Source organism: Pristiophorus japonicus, chromosome 7 (assembly GCF_044704955.1).
Source record: "Pristiophorus japonicus isolate sPriJap1 chromosome 7, sPriJap1.hap1, whole genome shotgun sequence".
In the NCBI taxonomy this organism is placed as follows: Eukaryota; Metazoa; Chordata; class Chondrichthyes; family Pristiophoridae; genus Pristiophorus; species Pristiophorus japonicus.
This window is the reverse complement of record NC_091983.1, coordinates 242,677,532-242,698,445: the sequence shown is the minus strand read 5'-3', so window position 1 is coordinate 242,698,445 and position 20,914 is coordinate 242,677,532. Positions and strand designations below refer to the sequence as shown.

At 46.3% G+C, this 20,914-nt stretch overlaps 1 protein-coding gene across 1 annotated transcript in view; it reads left to right on the top strand.

Moving 5' to 3' along the window:
- The window catches only part of LOC139266712 (dynein axonemal heavy chain 8-like), a 2,132,242-nt gene that overhangs the window by 1,159,571 nt on the left and 951,757 nt on the right, over positions 1–20,914 (top strand). The window contains exons 33-34 of the mRNA XM_070884298.1: positions 13,114–13,196; positions 20,159–20,285. Of these exons, the coding sequence (XP_070740399.1) occupies positions 13,114–13,196; positions 20,159–20,285 (210 nt within the window). The remainder of the gene's footprint in view (positions 1–13,113; positions 13,197–20,158; positions 20,286–20,914) is intronic.

Sequence of the window (20,914 nt, the reverse complement as noted above, 5' to 3'; positions counted from 1 at the left end):
CTGACGGAATTATGTTTTTCCAAACGTCTTGCTACTGCTTCTTTAATAATGGACTCCAACATTTTTCCAACCACAAATGTTAGACTAACTGGTCTATAGTTTCCTGCTTTTTGTCTGCCTCCTTTTTAAGTAGGGGAGTTATATTTGCGGTTTTCAAATCCGCTGGGAATTTGGTAGATTACAATCAATGCATCCAATATCTCTTGCGGACTGAATAGAGGTGTTCCGCAAAGCGATTACCCAATCTGCATTTGGTCTCCCTAATGTAGATATCACGAGCAGCGAATACAGTATACTAAATTGAAAAAAGTACAAGTAAATCGATGTTTCATTTGGAAGGTGTGTTTGGGGCCCTGGACAGTGGGAAGGGAGTAGGGAGTAAGTAAAAGGGCAGGTGTTGCATTTCCTGCACTTGCACGGTAAAGTGCCATGGGAAGGTGAGTGGCTGCTAGGGGTGACTGCAGAATGGACCAGAGTGTCACGGAGGAAGCGGTCCCTTCGGAATGCTGAGAGGGGAGAGAGGAGGGGAGGGGAAGATGTGATTGGTATGGTGGTGGAAATGGCAGAGGATGATCTGCTGAACATGGAGGCTGGTGGGGTGAAAGGTGAGGACAAAGGGAACCCTGTCAGGGTTCTGAGAGGGAGGGGGAAGGGTTGAGAGGAGAGGTGCAGGAAATAGGACGGACACAGTCAAGGGTCATGTTAACCACGGCAGAGGGGAAATCCTCAGTTGTGGAAAAAGGAAGAGGCGCTAGTGTGGAAGGTGGCATCGTCAGAGAAGATGCGACAGAGATGGAGAAACTGGGAGAATGGAACAGAGTCCTTACAGGAAGCGAGTGGGAGGAAGTGTAGTCCAGGTAGCTTTGGGAGTCAGTGGGCTTATAGTGAATCGTTATCAAAAGTCTATCCCCAGAAGTGGAGTCAGAGAAGTCGAGGAAGGGAAGAGTCAGAAATGGATGATGTGAAGGTGAGGGAAGGGTGGAAATTGGATGAAAAATGAATTACATTTTCTAGTTCAGGGCGAGAGCAGGAAACGGCACCGATACAGTCATCAATGTACTGGAAAAAGAGGTGAGGGAGGGGACCCAAGTAGGACTGGAACAAAGAATGTTCCACATATCCCATGAAAAGTCAGGCATTGCTAGGACCCATGCAGGTTCCCATAGCAACACCTTTAACTTGGAGGAAGTGAGTGGAGTTAAAGGAGAAGTTGTTCATTGTGAGAGCAAGTTCAGCCGGGCGGAGGAGGAGGAGGGTGGATGGGGACTGGCTGGGCCTCTGCTCAAGGAAGAAGCAGAGTGCCCTCAGGCCATCCTGGTGGGGGATGGAAGTGTAGAGGGATTGGATGTCCATAGTGAAAAGGAGACGCTTTGAGCCAGGAAACTGGAAACTGTTAAAGTGGCAGAGGATGTCGAAGGAGTCGCGGATGTAGGTGGGAATAGAGTGGACACGGGAGAAAAAATAGAGTAGAGGTAGGAAGAAATCAGTTCCGTGGGTCAAGAACAGGCTGAAACAATGGGTCTAGCAGGGCAGTCCTGTTTGTGGATCTTGGGAAGGAGATAGAAGCACGCTGTGCGGGGTTGGGGAACTATGAAATTGGTGGCTGTGGAGGGAAGATCTCCAAAGGAGATGAGGTCAGTGACGGTCTGGGAAATGATGGCTTGATGTTCAGTCGTGGGGTCATAGTCCAGGGGTAGGTAGGAGGAGGTGTCAGAGAGTTGGCGATCAGCCTCTGCAAGGTAGAGGTCGGTTCGCTAAACAACAACAGTGCCACCCTTTTGTTCTTTCCTCCCCTCCCCCTTTCAGGGCCCCAGCACTTCCTTAAGAATCTGTTAAATTTTGAATTATTGCCAGTTCTGTCGAAGGGTCTTTGACCTGATACGTTGGGGCTGAAATCCCGGTTTCTTCTTCCCACAGGCGCTCGACTAAAAAAAGGCAAAAAGATGAGCACTTACCTTTTGGTCAAATGCTCACCAGAGATCCCAGACTCGAGGCCTCCTCATCTTGCGCAACGTAGCGCGTTCACATTGGGACGTCCGTAGGAGTCCCGTGGGCCTGGACACCCAATCACGGTAAAGTATTTTCTCATTCATAGTAATAGGAAATCCGAAACTCCTATTACTATAAATGAGAAACAGCCCCAAACACCCAAACACCACATAAAAAATAAAAAAACACCTCACATAAATACATTATAGAAATTAAAGTTGATAGAAATGTTTTTGAAAAAAATATATTTGTCGATTTTAAAAGAAAGTTTTAATTATGGTTTAAAATAAAATTGCCTGAGTGGGCAGAGTTTTTAACATAAATATATATTTAAAAATTTTATTTTTATATGATTTGATATGTTTTAAAACTGTTACGCTGGTGAAAGGCGATACAACTGCTTTTACCAGGCGCAAGAGTTTTAAGGACATTCGCAGGGCAAGAGATGGGCAAATAGCCCAATCTCTGCCGTATGAATGTCCTTCTCCCGAGATGCGTGCGATCTATCAGCAGAAACTTAACAGATCGGAAAAGCCGGTTTTCTGCGCATGCGCATTGCGCGCCGAAAACCGGCTTTTGCGCTGCCTTCCTGGGTCCGTACAGACACCGTACAAACCCGGGGAGGCCGGAATTTCAGGGCCATTAAGTCTGTTTCTCTCTCCACAGATGCTGCTTGACCCATGAGATTTCCACCATTTTCTGGTTTTATTTCAGATTCCAGCATCCGCAGTATTTTGCTTTTGTATTACTTTTGGTTGCTGCTCGAACTCTTGGCACTTTTTGCTGAGTTTTTTGACTGTTGAAAGTTTAACTGATCTGCATAGAGAGTGGTCTGGCTGCTCTTGCACTCCTATTGCTGTTGCCTCCTTCACGAATTACCTGCCTCCAGACATGGGTGGGCTGGTAGGGCTGCATCTAGGAATAGAGCATGACCGAGAGCATGAGGAAAGACTCCATAGAGCAGGACAAGCTGCGAGAAGAGGGAGGAGGAGGTGCAGAGCACTCAGCAAGAGGCTAGATCCACAGAGGATCTTCAGGGAGCACTTCTCCTACCTCAACTTTAGTGAAAAGCAATGTATGTAGCACATTTGCTGTAACAAAGAGGTTGTCACTGAGCAATGTCAGCTTCTGCAGCCACAACTGCAGCCTCAAATCAGGGAATGGACAGCACTGCCTGTGGTATCAAGGTCACTACTGCTCCCACATTTTATGCTATGGGCTTCTTTCAGGCTGCAACAGCTGACATTAGCAACATCTCCCAGTTCACTGTACACTGAAGTATCAGGGATGTTACTGAGACTCTATACATCAAGAGAAACACTTGCATCTCCTTCTCCATTGACAGAGGGAAGCAGGAAGAAAGATCACAAAGTTTTGCCTGCATGGCAAGCTGTCTCATGGTGCAATGTGTCATTGACTGAACGCACATTGCCTTGTGTGTTCCCCGTGAGAACCCAGCAATATTTACCAATTGAAGGAAATTTCACTCCTCAACGTGCAACTGGTTTGCGACTATGGATAGCTCATCATTCGGGTCAATGTCTGCTATCTTGGCAGCAGTCATGACTCTTTCATTCTGTGTCAGATCTCTATGCTGCCTATATTTCAACCAGGCCTCCAAGCTAAATTCTGGCTATTGGGCGACAAGGATAATCCTTCCTGACATGGCTCATGATTTTGGTTAGGAACCCAAGCACACCTGTATAGCAGGTGCACAATGAGAGCCATACTGTCACAAGAAACATCATCGAGCAGACAATTGGCATCCTCAAGCAGCTTCTCCACTGCCTGGACCATTCAAGAGCAGCCCTTCACTACACTGCTGGGCAGATCTCCAGATTTGTGGTTGTCAGCTGCATTCTCCATAGAAGAGGAGAGGCCCAGTCATCGCCGCTGGAGGGGTCCGATCACCGCTGGAGGAGGTCCGATCATCGTTGGAGGGGCCCGATCGCTGTTGGAGGGGCATGATCGCTGTTGGAGGGGCCCGATTGCCGTTGGAGGGGTCCTCCCGGAGTCACAGTGCGGGGAACAACGGACATAATCTTTACAGCACGACAACTGCAGGAAAAATTCAGGGAGCAGTGCCAGCCCTTTTACATGGCCTTTTTCGATCTTACAAAGGCCTTTGATGCTGTCGACCATGAGTCCTCCTCCATTTTGGGTGCCCCTAAAAGTTGATCAACATCCTTCGCCTGCTCCACGACGACATGCAGACCATGATCCTTACCAACGAATCCATTACAGGCCCATTCCACATCCGGACCGGGGTCAAACAGGGATACATCATCACTCCAACCCTTTTCTCAATCTTCCTCACTGCCATGCTCCACCTCACTGTCAACAAGCTCCCCGCCAGAGTGGAACTAAACTACAGAACCAGTGGGAAGCTGTTTAACCTACTCCGTCTCCAGACCAGGTCGAAGACCACCCAAACCTCTGTCGTTGAACTGCAGTACACAAACGGCGCCTGCGTCTGCGCACATTCTGAGGCTGAACTCCAGGATATAGTCGATGTATTCCCTGAGGCATATGAAAGCATGGGCCTTACTCTTAAAATCCGTAAGACAAAGGTCTTCCACCAGTCGCACAGCACTGTCCCCAGTCATCAAGATTCACGGCGCGGCCCTCGACAACGTGGACCACTTCCCATACCTCGGGAGCCTCCTGTCAACAAAGGCAGACATTGATGCGGAGATTCAACATCGCCTCCAGTGCGCCAGTGCAGCCTTCGGCCGCCTGAGGAAAAGAGTGTTCGAAGACCAGGCCCTCAAACCTACCACAAAGCTCATGGTCTACAGGGCTGTAGTAATACCCACCCTCCTGTATGGATCAGAGGCATGGACGACTTACAGAAGACACATCAAGTCGCTAGAGATATATTCCCAACAATGTCTCTGCAAGATCCTGCAAATCCTCTGGGAGGACAGACACACCAATATCAGTGTCCTTGCCCAAGCTAACATCCCCAGCATTGAAGCACTTAGCATACTCGAACAGCTTCGCTGGGCAGGCCACTTCATCCACATGCCAGACACGAGACTCCCTAAACAACTGCTCTATGCGGAGCTCCTTCATGGCAAATGAGCCAAAGGTGGGCAGCGGAAATGTTACAAAGGCACCCTCAAAGCCTCCCTGATGAAGTGCGATATCATCAGGGAGACCCTGGCCGAAGACCGCCCTAAGTGGAGAAAGTGCATCTGGGAGGGCGTTGAGCTCTTTGAATCTCAAAGCTGCGAGCGCAAAGAGGTCAGGCACAGGCAACGGAAGGAGCGTGTGGTAAATCAGCGCCACCCACCCCCCCCCCTTCCCCCGACGAATGTCTGTCCCACCTGTGACAGGATCTGTGGCTCTCATGTTGGACTGTTCAGCCACCAAAGGACTCACTTTAGGAGTGGAAGCAAGTCTTCCTCGATTCCGAGGGACTGCCTATGATGGCTCCATAGAAATCGGAATAGGACATTCAGCTCCTTGAGTCTGTTCTGCCATTCATTGAGATCATGGCTGCTTTGCGATCTAACTCCATATACCCACCTTTGGTCCATATTCCTTAATACCTTTGGCTAATAAAAAACTATCAATCTCCAATTTAAAATTAACAATCGATCTAGCATCAATTGCCATTTGCGGACGAAAGTTCCAAACATCTACCACCCTTTGTGTGTAGAAGTGCTTCCTAATTTCACTCCTGAAAAGTCTGGCTCTAATTTGTAGACTGTGCCCCCTAGTCTTAGAATCCACAACCAATGGAAATAGTTTCTCTCTATCTACCCTATCTGTTCCCCTGAATATCCATTACTTCGCCATCCTGAGGGACAAGCTCTTTCCAGCACTTGCGAATCGAGGAGGAGAAGCAGGAAGAGGAGGAATACAGACAGCAACAAAGACAACCCCTTTCTGCCAGGGCTCTCTGAGATCAGCTGATTGAGGAGCGCTTTCAATAACCTCAACTCCACGTTCCAATTCACCAGTAGCCCCACACTCCTTACCTTTCGTCTTGCAATATCCATCATATCATCCTCTTTCAATATTTATTGGTATCTCTCTCACTTGACTGCAGACATAAAAACCAACACCAAATGCAAATCCAAATGAATATTTATGAAATCAATAATAGTATTCTGCACAAAAAGTAAAACTAATCACCCTTGTGCATTCCCTTTGTGCCTGTCTTTCCTTTCCTTTTCCTGGTGCTCCTATGAGGTGATTCTCCAGTGGCTGGAGCTTCAGAAATGGATGGCTGCTGAGATTCCATTGAGGAGACTGCAGATCGCCATAGAGGATGACTTTGATTTAATGTCTGGTTGCAGATGGCACCATCTCAGCCTGGGCTGCAGCAGACTGTGGTGGTTGGCTGACAGGCAACAGCAAGGGCACTGGTAGAGTGACAGGTGTGGGAGCAGGAAGGCTGTCATTCTGAGAGAGGACAGCAGGCTCCTCTCATGCAGCCAGGGCGGAGCCTCAGCATTCCTAGTGCTCTGTTGAAAAATAGTTTGCTGGACTTCTGAGAGGCCCAGGAAGCTACTTTCAACATTTGAACCCAGAATCACAATGACAGCTGTCTGACCTTCCATTGCAGCACAGCTGTCAGGTTGGTCATGAGATGCTCCATCATGGTGAGTTCCACAGCTGGTCTGATCAAGGTGACCACCCGTTCCATATTGAAAAGGATGGGCTTCAAGTTCTGCATAAAGCCCTGTACCAAGTTGGAAGTGGACTCCTTTATTGTGCTCCATACCTCTGGCAGACTTATCAGTGCACCAAAGCAGGGGGATGAGAATCTGAGCGGACATTCAGAAGGGAGAGAAGCAAAGCTGGAAATGGAAGGCAGAAAATTTGTGAGTTTGGGAGGCAGAGGAAACAAAAGCTAGAAAATAGTCAACAGATGGGTTTGGCAGTGCTTAATGGTGTATACTTCAATGCAAGGAGTCTGGTGAATAAGGCAGATGAGCTGAGGCCACATATAGACACGTGAAATTATATCATAGCTATTACTGAAACATGGTTAAAAGGGCAGGAATGGCAGCTTAACACTCCTGGTTACAGGGTTTTCAGACAAGATAGAAAGGGGATATAAAAAAGGAGGGAGGTGTCGCTATATTGGTTATAGAAACAATTACAGCTGTGAAGAGGGATGATATGTTGGAAGGATCATCAAATGGTGCCATATGGGTTAAACTGAAGAACAAAAAAGTATCAATCACAATGCTGGGAGTGTACTATAGATCTGAAATAGTCAGAGGGAGACAGAAGAGCAAATATGTAGGCACATTTTTGAGAAGTGCAAAAACATTAGGGCAGTATAGTAGGAGATTTCAACTACCCTGACATTAACTGGGTTAGAATCAGTGTAAAAGTTATAGAGGGTGCAGAATCCTTAAAATGCTGCCAGGAGAACTTTTTTAATGAGTATGTAGCAAGCCCAACAAGAAAGGGCATGGTTCTGGACTTAGTTTTAAGGAACGAAGCTGGGAAGGTGGAAGGGGTATCAATGGGAAAGCATTTTGGTGGTAGTGATCATAATTCAGTTAGATTAAGGATAAAGGTAGACCATGAGTAAAAGTTCTCAATTGGGGAAAGGTCAATTTTACTAAACTGAGATGTGATTTAGCAAAAGCGTACTGGAAATAACTACTTGAAGGTAAATCAGTGACAGAGCAGTGGGAGACATTCAAGAAGATAGTAAGGTTCAGAGCAAATATGTTCCCACAAAGAAAAAGGCCAAATCTAGTGCCCCCTGGATGTCAAGGGTAGGATAAGTTTCTGTCAGATACCGAGAGCAAAATACTACGGAAAGCCTAGAGGAGTGTAGAAAGTGCAGAGAAATTCTCCGCCACGCTTTAGTACTTCGATGGGGATTCCATCTACTCCTGAGGCCTTGTTGTTTTTCAGTTGTCGGAAGGCCTTTTCAACCTCATGCCAGGCTGGGAAAGTGCCGAAGTGGTGACAGGTAGCATGCGGTGGGATGGAGTCAAGGACACCTCACGTCAAAGACAGAGTCTTGGTTGAGGAGATCCTTGAGGTGCTTCTTCCAGTAGGCACTGACTGCCTCTCTGCATTGATGAGCACCTCTCAGCTCTTGGCTCTCAGTGGAATAGGACCCTGAGTTCTTGGGCCATAGGTGGTCTTGACTGCACTAAAAATTCCACACACGTCGTGATTGTCGGCTGTAGTGCAGTTGGCTGATTGTCAGTGCAGAGGTGAAATTAAAAACAAAATTAAGAAAGCAAAGAGAGGGTATGAAAAAATATTGGCAAGTAAAATCAAGAAAAATCCAAAGATGTTTTATAAATGCATAAAGAGCAAGAGGATAACTAAAGAGAGAGTAGAGCCTATTAGAGACCAAAGAGGTAGCCTGTGCGTTGAGGCAGATGATGTGCGTATGGTTCTTTATGAATACTTTGCATCTGTCCTCACAAAACCGCAAATGTAAGACCCCTATTTAAGAAAGGAGGGGGAGAGAAAGCAGGAAACTATAGACCAGTTAGCCTAACATCTGTCATTGAGAAAATGCTGGAGTCCATCATTAAGGAAGTAGTAGCAGGACATTTAGAAAATCATAATGCAGTCAAGCAGAGTCAGCATGATTTTATGAAAAGGAAATTATGTTTGACAAATTTGCTGGAGTTCTTTGAGGATGTAATGAGCAGAGTGGATAGAGGAGAACCGGTTGATGTTTTATATTTGGATTTCCAGAAAGCATTCGATAAGGTGCCACATAAAAGGTTACTGCACAAGATACGAGCTCACGGGGTTGGGGCTAATATATTAGCTTGGATAGGGGATTGGCTAACTAACAGAAAACAGAGAGTTGGGATAAATTGGTCATTTTAAGGTTGGCAAACTGTAACAAGTGAGGTGCTACAGGGATCAGTGCTGGGGCCTCAACTATTCACAATCTATATTAACGACTTGGATGAAGGGACCGAATGTAACTTTGCCAAATTTGCTGCTGATACAAAGATAGGTGGGAAACAAGTTGTGAGGAGAACGCAAAGGACCTACAAAGGGATGTAGATAGGCTCAGTGAGTGGGCAAAAATTTGACAGATGGGCTATAATGTGGGAAAATGTGAAGTTATCCACTTTGGTAGGAAAAATAAAAAGCAAATTATTATTTAAATGTTGAGCGATTACAAAATGCTGTAGTACAGAGGGATGTGGAGGTTCTTGTACATGAAATGCAAAACGTTAGCATGCAAGTACAGCAAGTAATCAGGAAGGCAAATGGAATGTTGGCCTTTATTGCAAGGGGATAGAGTATAAAAGCAGAGAAGTCCTGCTACAACTGTACAGGGTATTGGTGAGGCTACACCTGAAATACTGCATGCAGTTTTGGTCTCCTTATTTAAGGAAGGATATACTTGCAGTGGAGGCAGTTCAGAGAAGGTTCACGAGGTTGATTCCTGAGATGAAGGGGTTATCATATGAAGAAAGGTTGAGCAGGTTGGGCCTATACTCATTGCAGTTCAGAAGAATGAAAGGTGATCTTATTGAAACATAAGATTCTGAGGGGGCTTGACAGGGTAGATGCAGAAAGGATGTTTCCCCTCATGTAGGAATCTAGAACTAGGGGTCATAGTTTCAGAATAAGGGGTCACTCATTTAAAACAGAAATGAGGAGGAATTTCTTCTCTCAGAGGGTTGTAAATCTGTGGAATTCTCTATCTGAGAGATCTGTGGAGGCTGGATCATTGAATATATTTAAGGTGGAGATAGACAGAATTTTGAATGATAAGGGCGTCAAGGGTTATGGGGAGTGGGTGGGGAAGTGGAGTTGAGGCCAGGGTCAGATCAGCCATGATCTTGTTGAATGGCGGAGCAGGCTCGAGGGGCAAATGGCCTATTCCTGCTCCTATTTCTTATGTGAAAGAGAGGGACAATGTAGACATTATAGTTAAGGAGAAGTGTGAAATATTAGATGAGATCAACATAGTGAGAAAGGAAATATTAAGGTGTTTAGCATCTTTGAAAGTAGATAAATCGCTAGGCAGAGATGAAATGCATCCCAGGCTTTTAAGAAAAACAAGGGAGGAAATAGCAGAGGCTCTGATCATCATTTACCAATCCTCTCTGGCTACAGGTATGGTGCCGGGGGACTGGAGGACTGCTACCATTGTACAGTTGTTCAAAAAGTGAGAAAGGGATAGACTGGGTAATTACAGGCCAGTCAGTCTAACCGCTCTGGTGGGCAAATCAAAGAATTATATAAATTTACAGCACAGAAAGAGGCCATTCGGCCCACCGTGTCTGTGCCCTCCGAAAAAGAGCTATCAAGTCTAATCCTACCTTCTTGGTCCGTAGCCTTACATGTTACGGCACTTTATGTGCATATCCAAGTCATTTTTAAATGTGATGAGGGTTTCTGCCTCTACCACTCTTTCAGGCAGTGAGTTCCAGACTACCATTGCTATCTGGGTGTATGAATTTCTGCTCAACTCCCCTCTAACCCTTCTACCAATTACTTTAAATCTATGCTCCTGGTTATTGACCTCTCAGCTAAAGGAAATAGGTCCTTCCTATCTACTCTATCTAGGACTCTCATAATTTTATACACCTCAATTATGTTTCCCCTCAGCCTTCTCTGTTCCAAATGAAACAACCCTAGCCTATCCAATCTTTCCTCACAGCAAAAATTCTCCAGTCTTGGGAACATCCTCATGAATCTCCTATGTATCCTCTCTAGTGCAATCAAATCTTTCCTGTAATGTGGTGACTAGAACTTACACAGTACTCGAGCTGCAGCCTAATTCGTGGTTTATATAATTCAAACATAACCTCCCTGCTCTTATGTTCTATGCCTCGGCTAATCAAGGCAAGTATCTTCTTAACCACCTTATCTACCTGTCCTGCTACCTTCAGAGATCAGGCTGGATAGCTCTTTTTTCTGCTGGCACAGACATGGTGGGTCAAATGGCCTCCTTTTGTACAATAAATTTCTATGATTGTAAGTATTTCTTGGTGTGTGCCTATGAATCTTCAGTAACCTGGCCCATCAATTTCCATATCTGAGTCCTCTGCAGCAGTATTAGTAAATGATCTCGTCCTCCAGCAAGCTGTCATCTGTGTTGTCCTATACCCCCGCCATTGCTCGTGCACACTTGTACCCATTGACTCATGACATGCAGATCCCTCCTCCAACCTAGCTGCTAAAGTCCGTGTATTGTCAGTGTCTGAGTTGGTGCGAGAGTAAGATCATGATCTTGTCCATTGGCTGAAGACGTCTTGGTGACCTGCAATGAAAAAGGAACAATGATTAGGTTGTGGCATGGGGAGGGCAGAGAGAGAGAAGTGAAATCATCTGATCACTGAACTCATCTGCAGATTCTCATTTAGAGTGTGTGGGAAAAAGGAGAAGTGAAAAGAGAGAAGGAGGATTAGGGAGGCAGAAACAGTGCTCAGCGGTTTCTTCAGTACCACTAGTGGCCACGGTCTTTGCTCTGCCCCTTCCCATTATGGACAGCACCATGTCCTCAAGGGGGGAAAGGATGTGCAGTCTTCTGCTCCTTCAGCAGTGGCAGCCTACGAGAAAGAGGATCTTGTGAGATGCTTGAGTGATATGGCTGTCATGGTTGAATAGTTGGCAGTGTATATGTGAGATATGGGTGTGAGGTTTATAATAGTTCTGAGTGTGTGAAGGTGAGGTTAAGCAAATGAATTGAACTATTCAGTACAGGTTGTTGCAGAATGCAAGTTGTTGGGGGATGGGTGTGAATTCAGCAGTTGATGAGGCTGTGTAGTGCAGCTGTTATGAGATGCCATTTGAAGATTAATCTTACCTTGAGAACTCTTGTCAGATCAATGAACTTCTTCCTGCAATGCAACCATATACAAGGAGCCATTCTCCTTGCATTCACATTGTCAGCTACCTCTTCCCACTGCCTCCTCGTCAAGTGCCTGGAAGGATTCCTTGGAAACAGTGGTTGTCCCTCCTCCTTTCTACCTCCTGCACCAACGTCCAGTGCAGCTTTGGAGATTCTTGGTGTGTGCTTGCTACCAACTTCTGCTATTACCCCACACAGAAAAATCTTCCAGTTAACTTTCAGCTACAAACCACCACCTTTCAAAAGCTAGTGTCAAAGGCTGGTGAATGGTTGTTTAAACTGGAAGGAATCATAGAATCATTGAAAAATACAGCACAGAAGGAGGCCATTCAGCCCATCATGTCTGTGTCAGCTGAAAAAGAGTTATCCAGCCTAATCTTACGTTACAGCTGTTGGTCCGTAGCCTTGTAGGTTACAACACATCTGGCGGGTGGAATGAGACCCATGCCCAGTGTGTTCAAAAGGATATGGAGGACATAGCCCAGGAGGTGTCAGCGGCAGACACGGTGGCTAGAACTGCCACCCAATGACGCAAGAAGTTTAACGACCTCACAAGGGGCATCAAGTTGAGTACCCTTCACATTTATGTTGCCCTGCCATGGTTGCAAGTTTTGATGGCAATGCCCCTTCTCTATCTGTTCCAGGCCATGGTGTGGGTTGTTGAAGGCACCTGAAAGCCGAAGGCTCATTTCTCCAGCCATGCCCTGTGCATTCAGGATGCACATACCCTCTTGTCCCCTATTCATTGTCAACCCTCCTTGCACACCCCTTTCACTGTTGTTATGCATTGTCCAGACATCACCCTGAACCGCTATGCTATCTGACTCTCAACTCCTCCCAGTTTTTCCACATGCTCAGTCACTAACCACACAGATTATACTGGCCACATTTGCACTTCCACACAATGGCAGCTATTCTACTATGAAAGACACATGGCACAAGAGGAGGTGCACATTTATCCAATCCTTCTTCTTGCTTTTATTGCAGGCAGAGTTATCACATAATTGGAGGGAGCAGCATCAGACCAGAGGTAGACAGCCTGATCTGCAGGAGCTGACCAAAGTGGAGCAGAGATTGTCGGCTCTCATGGGGCACCCCAGTTCCCACGGTAGTCAGTGGTGAGGCCGAGCCCCCTACGGGTAGTGACGGTATGTGAATGGCATTTGAGAGTGATGTGACTTCCTTGACCCCTAATATCAAGTGGCCGCTCCCCTTTACATATAGATGTCCAATGCCACCTTCCTCTTATCTGCCTGCCCCCTCCCCTGTTGCTAACCACATGTCTTGTTGTTTTGTGCTTACAGATGACCAGCCAGAAGCGCAGCAGCCTTTCCGTGAACTGTCGACATCTGGACATGGAGGAGACGACGAGGGAGGGGAGGACAGTGTGCTATCTGAGCATTGAGACCCCATCTGTCCCACCATGTGGTGACACAATATTGGGGAAGAAGGGTGACTTTGAGGGGTTGGAGACTCTGAGGCTCCTGGCCCCAGTGGCCTACAGCAACACCCAGTGGGAGGGGAAGCTCAGAGGCCAGCTCACCGGAGGGTGAGTTGGCACAGTAGTCCTGCTCAGAGATAGGCAGACATGGACTTGGACTTGGTGGCTATGTAGGGAGAACACAGAAATGCACTATGAGCTCATGGGTGCATTGGGTAGGGTCCCGCAGAGTATAAACGCACTTTCTGTGAGTGTGGCGGAGGCCGCCTGATGCATTGTATTGTCTGTGCATCTGAGGACTCCAGCGAGCCCATCCTTGCCCACTCACAGAGGCAGATGGGCTCCAGTAGCGATGGTGGAGTCCCAGAGAGGATGGCATGTGCCATGGGTGACATGGCAGCAGTGATTGCATCACAGGCACAAGCCACGCTCCAGCTAGGTGATGTCATGCAATCACTGACTGCTGCCATTCTCTCTGTGTTCCTCAGGGAGGCAGGTCAGCAAGTTGTCGTCGCACATCATGCTCCGGATGCCGAGACTCAGCCTTGAGTCAGTGTCAGTGGGAAATGGAAGGTACTGTCCTTCCTCAAGATGACAGCATTCCGGCTCCCATCACTGACTCTCCAACCTTGCACCTAACGGTCCACTCCCATTCCATCACAGACTGCTGCCACTGATGCTGAGGCGGAGCAGTCTGCAGCCAGGTCTTCCAGGCCTAGTGCTGGTCCAGAGTGTCATCATAGGCCGTCGACACTGTTTGGCTCACTATCACAGCAACCCTCAAGCAGCCTTGCTGTAGGCACTGAGGCTTCATTGAGGAGGAGCAGCAGACGTGGGAGGGGAGGAAAGGGTTGTGGGGCAAAGCTCTGGGCAAGTCCGATTAAGGTGTAGGACAATATTGAGGAGATGCCATGATTTTTCTTTATGTCGCGTGTAAATAGTTAAGGTGAATTAATGCACTTCATTGTTGTTAAGTGCGTTGCAACAGAGTGGTTTATATTACATGGTATTTTTTGGAGTTTGTTAGTTTGTTCCAGTAAAATGTGACTTTTACCATTTTGTATCATTTGTGTCTTGTGTACCATTCCAAAGTTCACCAAAGATGTGCCTTCATGGTGGCACGTAGCATGTCCAGTATTAGCTCCGTCCCTCAGCTTCCTCCATTCAAGTGAACCAATCCATTATGAGTTGACGACGTACGCTTCTTGGCCTGGCAGCATTTCAATGCTGCCTCCCCCGTGGATGGTGTGGCTGTCCAATCGGGGCCTCGCCGGGCTCCTCTTCGTCTTCCTCCTCCTCCTGAAGTGGGCCTGCAATCCGCACTGGCAATACCTGGCCCCTCATGATGGACAAGTTGTGCAGCATTCAGCACACCACAATGAATTCAGATACCTACTGAAGGCTACCTCCAGAGCGGTCCTGGCTTCAGAATCGCTGCTTGAGCACCCCAATTGTCTGTTCAATGATGTTGCGGGTGGCTGCATGACTCTCATTGTAGCGCTGCTCCGCATCTGAGATGGGGTTGCGATGGGGGGTCATGAGCCAGGTGGCTAGGCTGTATACTTTGTCTCTGAGCAGCCAGCCGCACCGTTCCCTTGGTGACTGAAACAAGGAAAGCATCATGTGCCCTCCCTGGATAGTGGGCATTCACTGCGAGGATGCGTTGCGTGTGGTCGCACACCAGCTGTATGTTTAGGGAGTGGTATCCCTTTCTGAATATCTCTGCGTTGTGTAGTGGTGCTCACAAGGCCACATCTGTGCAGTCAATGACTCCTTAACCCCTCAGGAAGCCTGTAATTCTACCAAACCCACATGCCCACTCATTCTGGCTCATGCCATTCACTGGGAACGTTATGAAGTCCATTCTGTCGGTGTAGAGAACCTTTGTGACATGACGAATGCAACAATGTGCAACATATTGAGAGATGTTGCATATGTGCCCTGCTGCAGCCTGGAAGGAGCCAGAGGCATAGAAGGAGTCACTTGGAGCGTATGATACGGCGTTAGGGCATAATTTTGCAGCCGGGGCACTCGTGGAGCATTGCATGATTGATGTCATGATTTCATTGAAATTAGAGGGTGGGGCGTAAAGTTTTTGCGGTGCCGCAAACCCTGAATCGAATTTGCCGGCCGAGTGATAAAAGTTGTCCATTCGTCATAACGTCTTCAGACACCCTTTACCGCCACTCCGGGACGCTACCAGAGGCACAAGTGAACCGAAATTCCAGCCCTAGGTTTTATCCTGTTTGAGTTTGATTAGTTTATTTAATATATCTCCTCTTTTTATTTAAAATGTACTCATCTCATTACTGCTCATTACTGTACTGGACCTATCTCATTACTCCAGGGAGGACTGCTAATGTGGTACCTTTATTTACGAAGGGAGAAAGGGATAGACCAAGTAATTACAGACCAGTCAGCCCAACCTCAGTGGTGGGAAAATTATTGGAAAAAAACCTGAAGGACAGGATAAATCTTCATTTAGAAAGACACGGATTAATCAAGGACAGTCAGCACGGATTTGTTGAGAGAAGGTCGTCATAAGAACATAAAAACATAAGACATTGGAGCAAGAGTAGGCCATTTGGCCCCTCGAGCTTGCTCCGCCATTTAATATCATGGCTGATCTGATCATGGACTCAGTTCTACTGCCATGCCCGCTCCCCATAACCCTTTACTCCCTTACTGCTCAAAAATCTGTCTATCTCCGCCTTAAATATATTCAATGACCCAGCTTCCACAGTACTCTGGGGCAGAGAATTCCACAGATTTGCAACCTCCTCATCTCAGTTTTAAATGGGCGGCCCCATTTTCTGCTAGTTCACTAGTTTTAGTTTCCCTGATGAATAGAAATATCCTCTCTGCATCCACCTTGTCACGCCCCCTCATAATCTTATACGTTTTGATAAGATCACCTCTCATTCTTCTGAACTCCAATGAGTATAGGCCCAACCTACTCAACATATCTTCATAAATCAACCCCCTCATCTCTGGAATCAACCTAGTGAACCTTCTCTGAACAGCCTCCAATGCGTATATCCTTCCTTAAATACGGAGACCAAGACTGTGCACAGTACTCCAGGTGTGGCCTTACCAATACCCTGTACAGTTGTAACAAGACTTCTCTGCTTTTATACTCTATTCCCCTTGCATTAAAGGCCAACATTTCATTTGCCTCCTGATGAGTTGCTGTACCCGCAAACTAACTTTTTGAGTTTCATGCACAAGGACCCCCAGGTCCCTATGTACTGCAGCATTTTGCAATTTTTCTCATTTAAATTATAATTTGCTTTTCTGTTATTTCTGCCAAAGTGGATAATCTCACATTTTCCCACATTATACTCCATCTGCCAATTTTTTTCCCACTCACTTAACCTGTCTATATCCCTTTGCAGATTTTTTGTGTCCTCCTCACAATTTGCTTTTCCACCCATCTTTGTATCATCAGCAAACTTGCCTACATTACACTAAGTCCCTTCATCCAAGTCATTAAAATAGATTGTAAATAGTTGAGGCCCCAGCACCGATCCCTGCGGCACCCACTAATTACTGTATGCCAATTGGAAAATGACCCATTTATCCCAATTCTGTTTTCTGTTAGTTAGCCAATCCTCTATCCATGCTAATATATTACCCCCAACCCTGTGAACTTTTATCTTGTGCAGTAACGTCTTATGTGGTACCTCATTGAATGCCTTCTGGAAATCCAAATACACCACATCCACTGGTTCTCCCTTATCCACCCTGCTCGTTACATCCTCAAAGGACTCCAGCAAATTTGTCAAACATGATTTCCTTTTCATGAAACCATGCTGACTCTGCTTGATTGAATCATGCGTTTCCAAATGTCCTGCTACTGCTTCCGTAATAATAGAGTCCAGCATTTTCCCAACGACAGATGTCCTTGAATGCCTCCCACTGTTCCGATATTGATTTACCTACAAGTAGCTGTTTCTCGTCCACTGTGACCAAATCACTTCTCAACTTAGCAAAGTTAGCTTTGGCCCAATTTGGGACTTTTATTCCCGGTCTATCCTTGTCCTTATCCATAATTATCTTGAATCTGACTAAATTATGGTCACTGGCATACAAGTGCTCTCCCACTGATAGCCCCTCCACCTGCCCAGCTTCATTCCCCAGAACTAAATCCAAAACCACCATCTCTCATGTTTGGTGTGTTACATACTGATGAAAAAAGTTCTCTTGAATGCATTTTAAGAATTCCGCACCCTTCACACTATATTTGTCGCAATCAATGGGCTCAATTTTCCCCAGTGATTTGCGCCGTTTCTTTGGAGAAAGTTGATTTTTCTGGCCGAACTTAAAAATTCACAGTTACCCCAATCAATTTTCACCAGCATAACTCATTAGGTATGTTTTTTTTAGGTAAGTTTTTTTTTCATCCAAATGGGGTGTAACCAGCCACCTACGCCAATTCTGGCCATTTAGAGAACTTTGGCCAGCTGATAGTTACTCCATTTCTGCTTAGGCCAGCGTATGTGGCCTCTCGAGAAAACCCTTGTGGAGAGTTAAAGAAATCGGCGCAGATAAGTAAATCGGAGGTCACTTGGCCTGGGCTGGGGCGGGCACTGGAGCGGACCGGGACCAACACTCACTCAGGGACCAGAGAGGGTCGGCGAGGGAGGGAGTGCACTGACCGGCACTCACTCGGGACCACAGCGGGCCAGGACAGGCACTCACTCGGGGACCGGAGAAGGTCTGTGGGGGAAGGAGCGCATCGACCAGCACTCACTCAGGACCACAGCGGACCAGGACCGACACTCGCTCGGGCTCCGGAGAGGGTCTGCGGGGGAGAGAGCGCACTGACCGACACTCACTCAGGGCCACAGCAGACCAGGACTGGCACTCACTCAGGAACCCGAGAGGGTCGGTGGGAGAGGGAGCACACTTACCGGCAAGCCCTTCAGCCTGGGCTTGGGGCGGGAAGCAGAGCAGACCGAGTAAGCACTCACTCGGGGACCGGAGAGGATCGGCGGGGGAGGGAGTAACTGTTTTATCCAGAAATGCCATTGCTGTTTTGGAGGTAAAAGAATATGGAGTATCAGGAGGACCATTACTCAGATAACTCCTCAGGGACGGCAGAAGCACGAATCCAAACTCAACTTATCAATAAAGTGTTTGCAACAGTTTAACAATCTCCCTTTGTCATCATTTAGCCCCACCTTCACAAAAATTACAAGTCCTTTAATCCTATATCATCACATCACATCGGAATTCTTTAGCCCTGCATGGTCATCCAAACCAACATAACATGAATGAATAACCGAGCATAACATAAGTCCACAGTTTTCTGTATGACTATAATTTCCATGAATAACTAAAGGCAAAATAAGTCAATATTCTCCTTTATTACACGCAACTTAAAAGTGACTATAAATCATCCCATTCTTGCCTTACTTTATGCTTACCTTGGATATATAAATGTGCCTTTCTTTCTCTGCTTCTCCTAGCTGCGCCCACTTGAGACCCCGGTCCCGGTCTGGATTGCCAGCTTGGAGCTCTACTGTGCATGCGCGTCCATTACGTTTTTTTTCCCGCGCATGCGCAGAAGGCCCAGCTGCATTTTTCGGCGCAGAGAGCAGGCTCCACCCCACTTTTTTATCCCCCTCTCTGTCTTGTCTAAAAATCCTGTAACCAGGAATGTTGAGCTACCAAACTTGCCCCTCTTTCAGCCATGTCTCTGTAATGGCTATAATGTCATACTCCCAAGTAACAACTTGTGCTCTTAGCTCATCCACCTTATTCACTATATTCCTTGCATTGAAGTATATACAATTTAGCAGAGGAAGACCTCCTTGATTATGACTTACTAACTGTTTGCTCTGTCTTACAGATTCACTTTCTACATTCTTGCTTTCCAATTTCAGCTTTACTTCCTTCCCTGTTGAATTTGTTCTCAGGTTCCCATCCCCCTGCCAAGCTAGTTTAAACTCTCTCATCTGCACTAGCAAATCTCCCCGTGAGGATATTGGTCCCAGCACTGTTAAGGTGCAACCTGTCTAGTTTGTACAGGTCCCATCTCCCCCAGAAGTGGTCCCAATGCCTCAGGAATTTAAAGCCCTGCCTCCTACACCAACATGTTCATTCTGAAACAAAAACAGAAAATGCTAGAAATACTAAGCAGCAATAAACAGAATTAATATTTCAGGTCGATAATCTTTTATCAGAACTGGGGGACGCTTGATAATATAAGGGAAACTCAGGCTGAATATAAAAAGTATAGAGAAGTGAAAAAGGAACTAAGAGAGGCAAAGAGATAGTACCAGAATAGACTGGTGGCTAACATAAAAGGGAATCCAAAGGTCTTTTATAGGCATATTAACAGTAAAAGTGTTGTCAGTCGAGCGGTGGGACCAATTAGGGACCAAAATGGAGAAGGATTGGAGAATGCAGAAGGCATAGCTAAGGTACTAAATGAGTACTTTGCATCAGTATCTACCAAGGAAGAGGCCTTTTGCCAAAGCTAAGGTAAACAAAGAGGTTGCTGGGATACTAGATGAGATAAAAATAGAAAAAGAGGAGGTACTAGTAAGGCTAGCAGTACTTAAAGTGGATAAATCACCCAGTCTGGAAGAGATGTATCTTAGGTTGCTGAGGGAAATAGGGTAAGAAATTGCAGAGGTGTGGCCACAATCCTCCTTAGATATGGGGGTAATGTCAAAGATCTGGAGGATTGCAAACGTTACATCCTTGTTCAAAAAAGGAGAGAAGGATAAACCTGGCAATTACAGACCAGTCAGTGAAAATCTATAAACTTCATACTATGAAATATATTTTTATTATAATGTCCATCTTCAGTAAATTGCACATTTATAAAATACAGTATCTGAAAATATTTTGTGGGTTTAATTTAAATTTATAATTTATTTCTGATCATTTCTACATAGACATTTATGGCTAGTAATCCCAGCCTGTATGAACTCCGAACAGAAATCGAGTACTATGCTACTTTTCAACAAGAGATTGAAGAACTCAGCTCCACCATTACAGTAGATTTTATTGAACTGAACACAGGTAGGAACTAAAGTAATTTTACACATCAAGTAAGATTCTTCTTCATTCATTCAATATGCACATAAAAATTGCCATTGTCTCATTCATGGCTGTGGTACTGCCTGCTATGAGATAGGCTTTCAGCTCTTATTCACTTGTTTTCAGTACTAGATTTAGGTCAGTTGTTCATTTAAAGAGGAGGGGCACTGCGGACTCTGCATGGCCCTTTGGTGGTCACCGTCAGAGACAGTCTTGACCTGGCCAGCTGGCCATGCAAAGAGCAGTGTCGGGCCACATGATAGCAGTTTAGTTGAGACGAGAGCCGCCATTGTCAGGCTGACGGAAAAGTTGGCCGACAAAAAAAAAATGGTAGCCCCTGGCGCACATGGCCTCCCCCTTAAGGGTTGCCCCGGGTGGATGCCAGCGCCCCGTGGGGCAATTTCTTCCGAGGGGCACAAAGGGGTTGGCACAGGGCAGTGAGGGGTCGGCATGTGTTGTATAAGAATAAAGAGTCTGACCAGATACTGTGAGCTCAAAGTAAAGTGTGAACTTAGTCTTTTATTACAGGTCTCCAGAGTGCCTCTCCAGCCTGTGAGGCCTCCTTAAGTACCAGTGGCTCACAAGGGATTGTGGGATCCCTTGGAACTCCA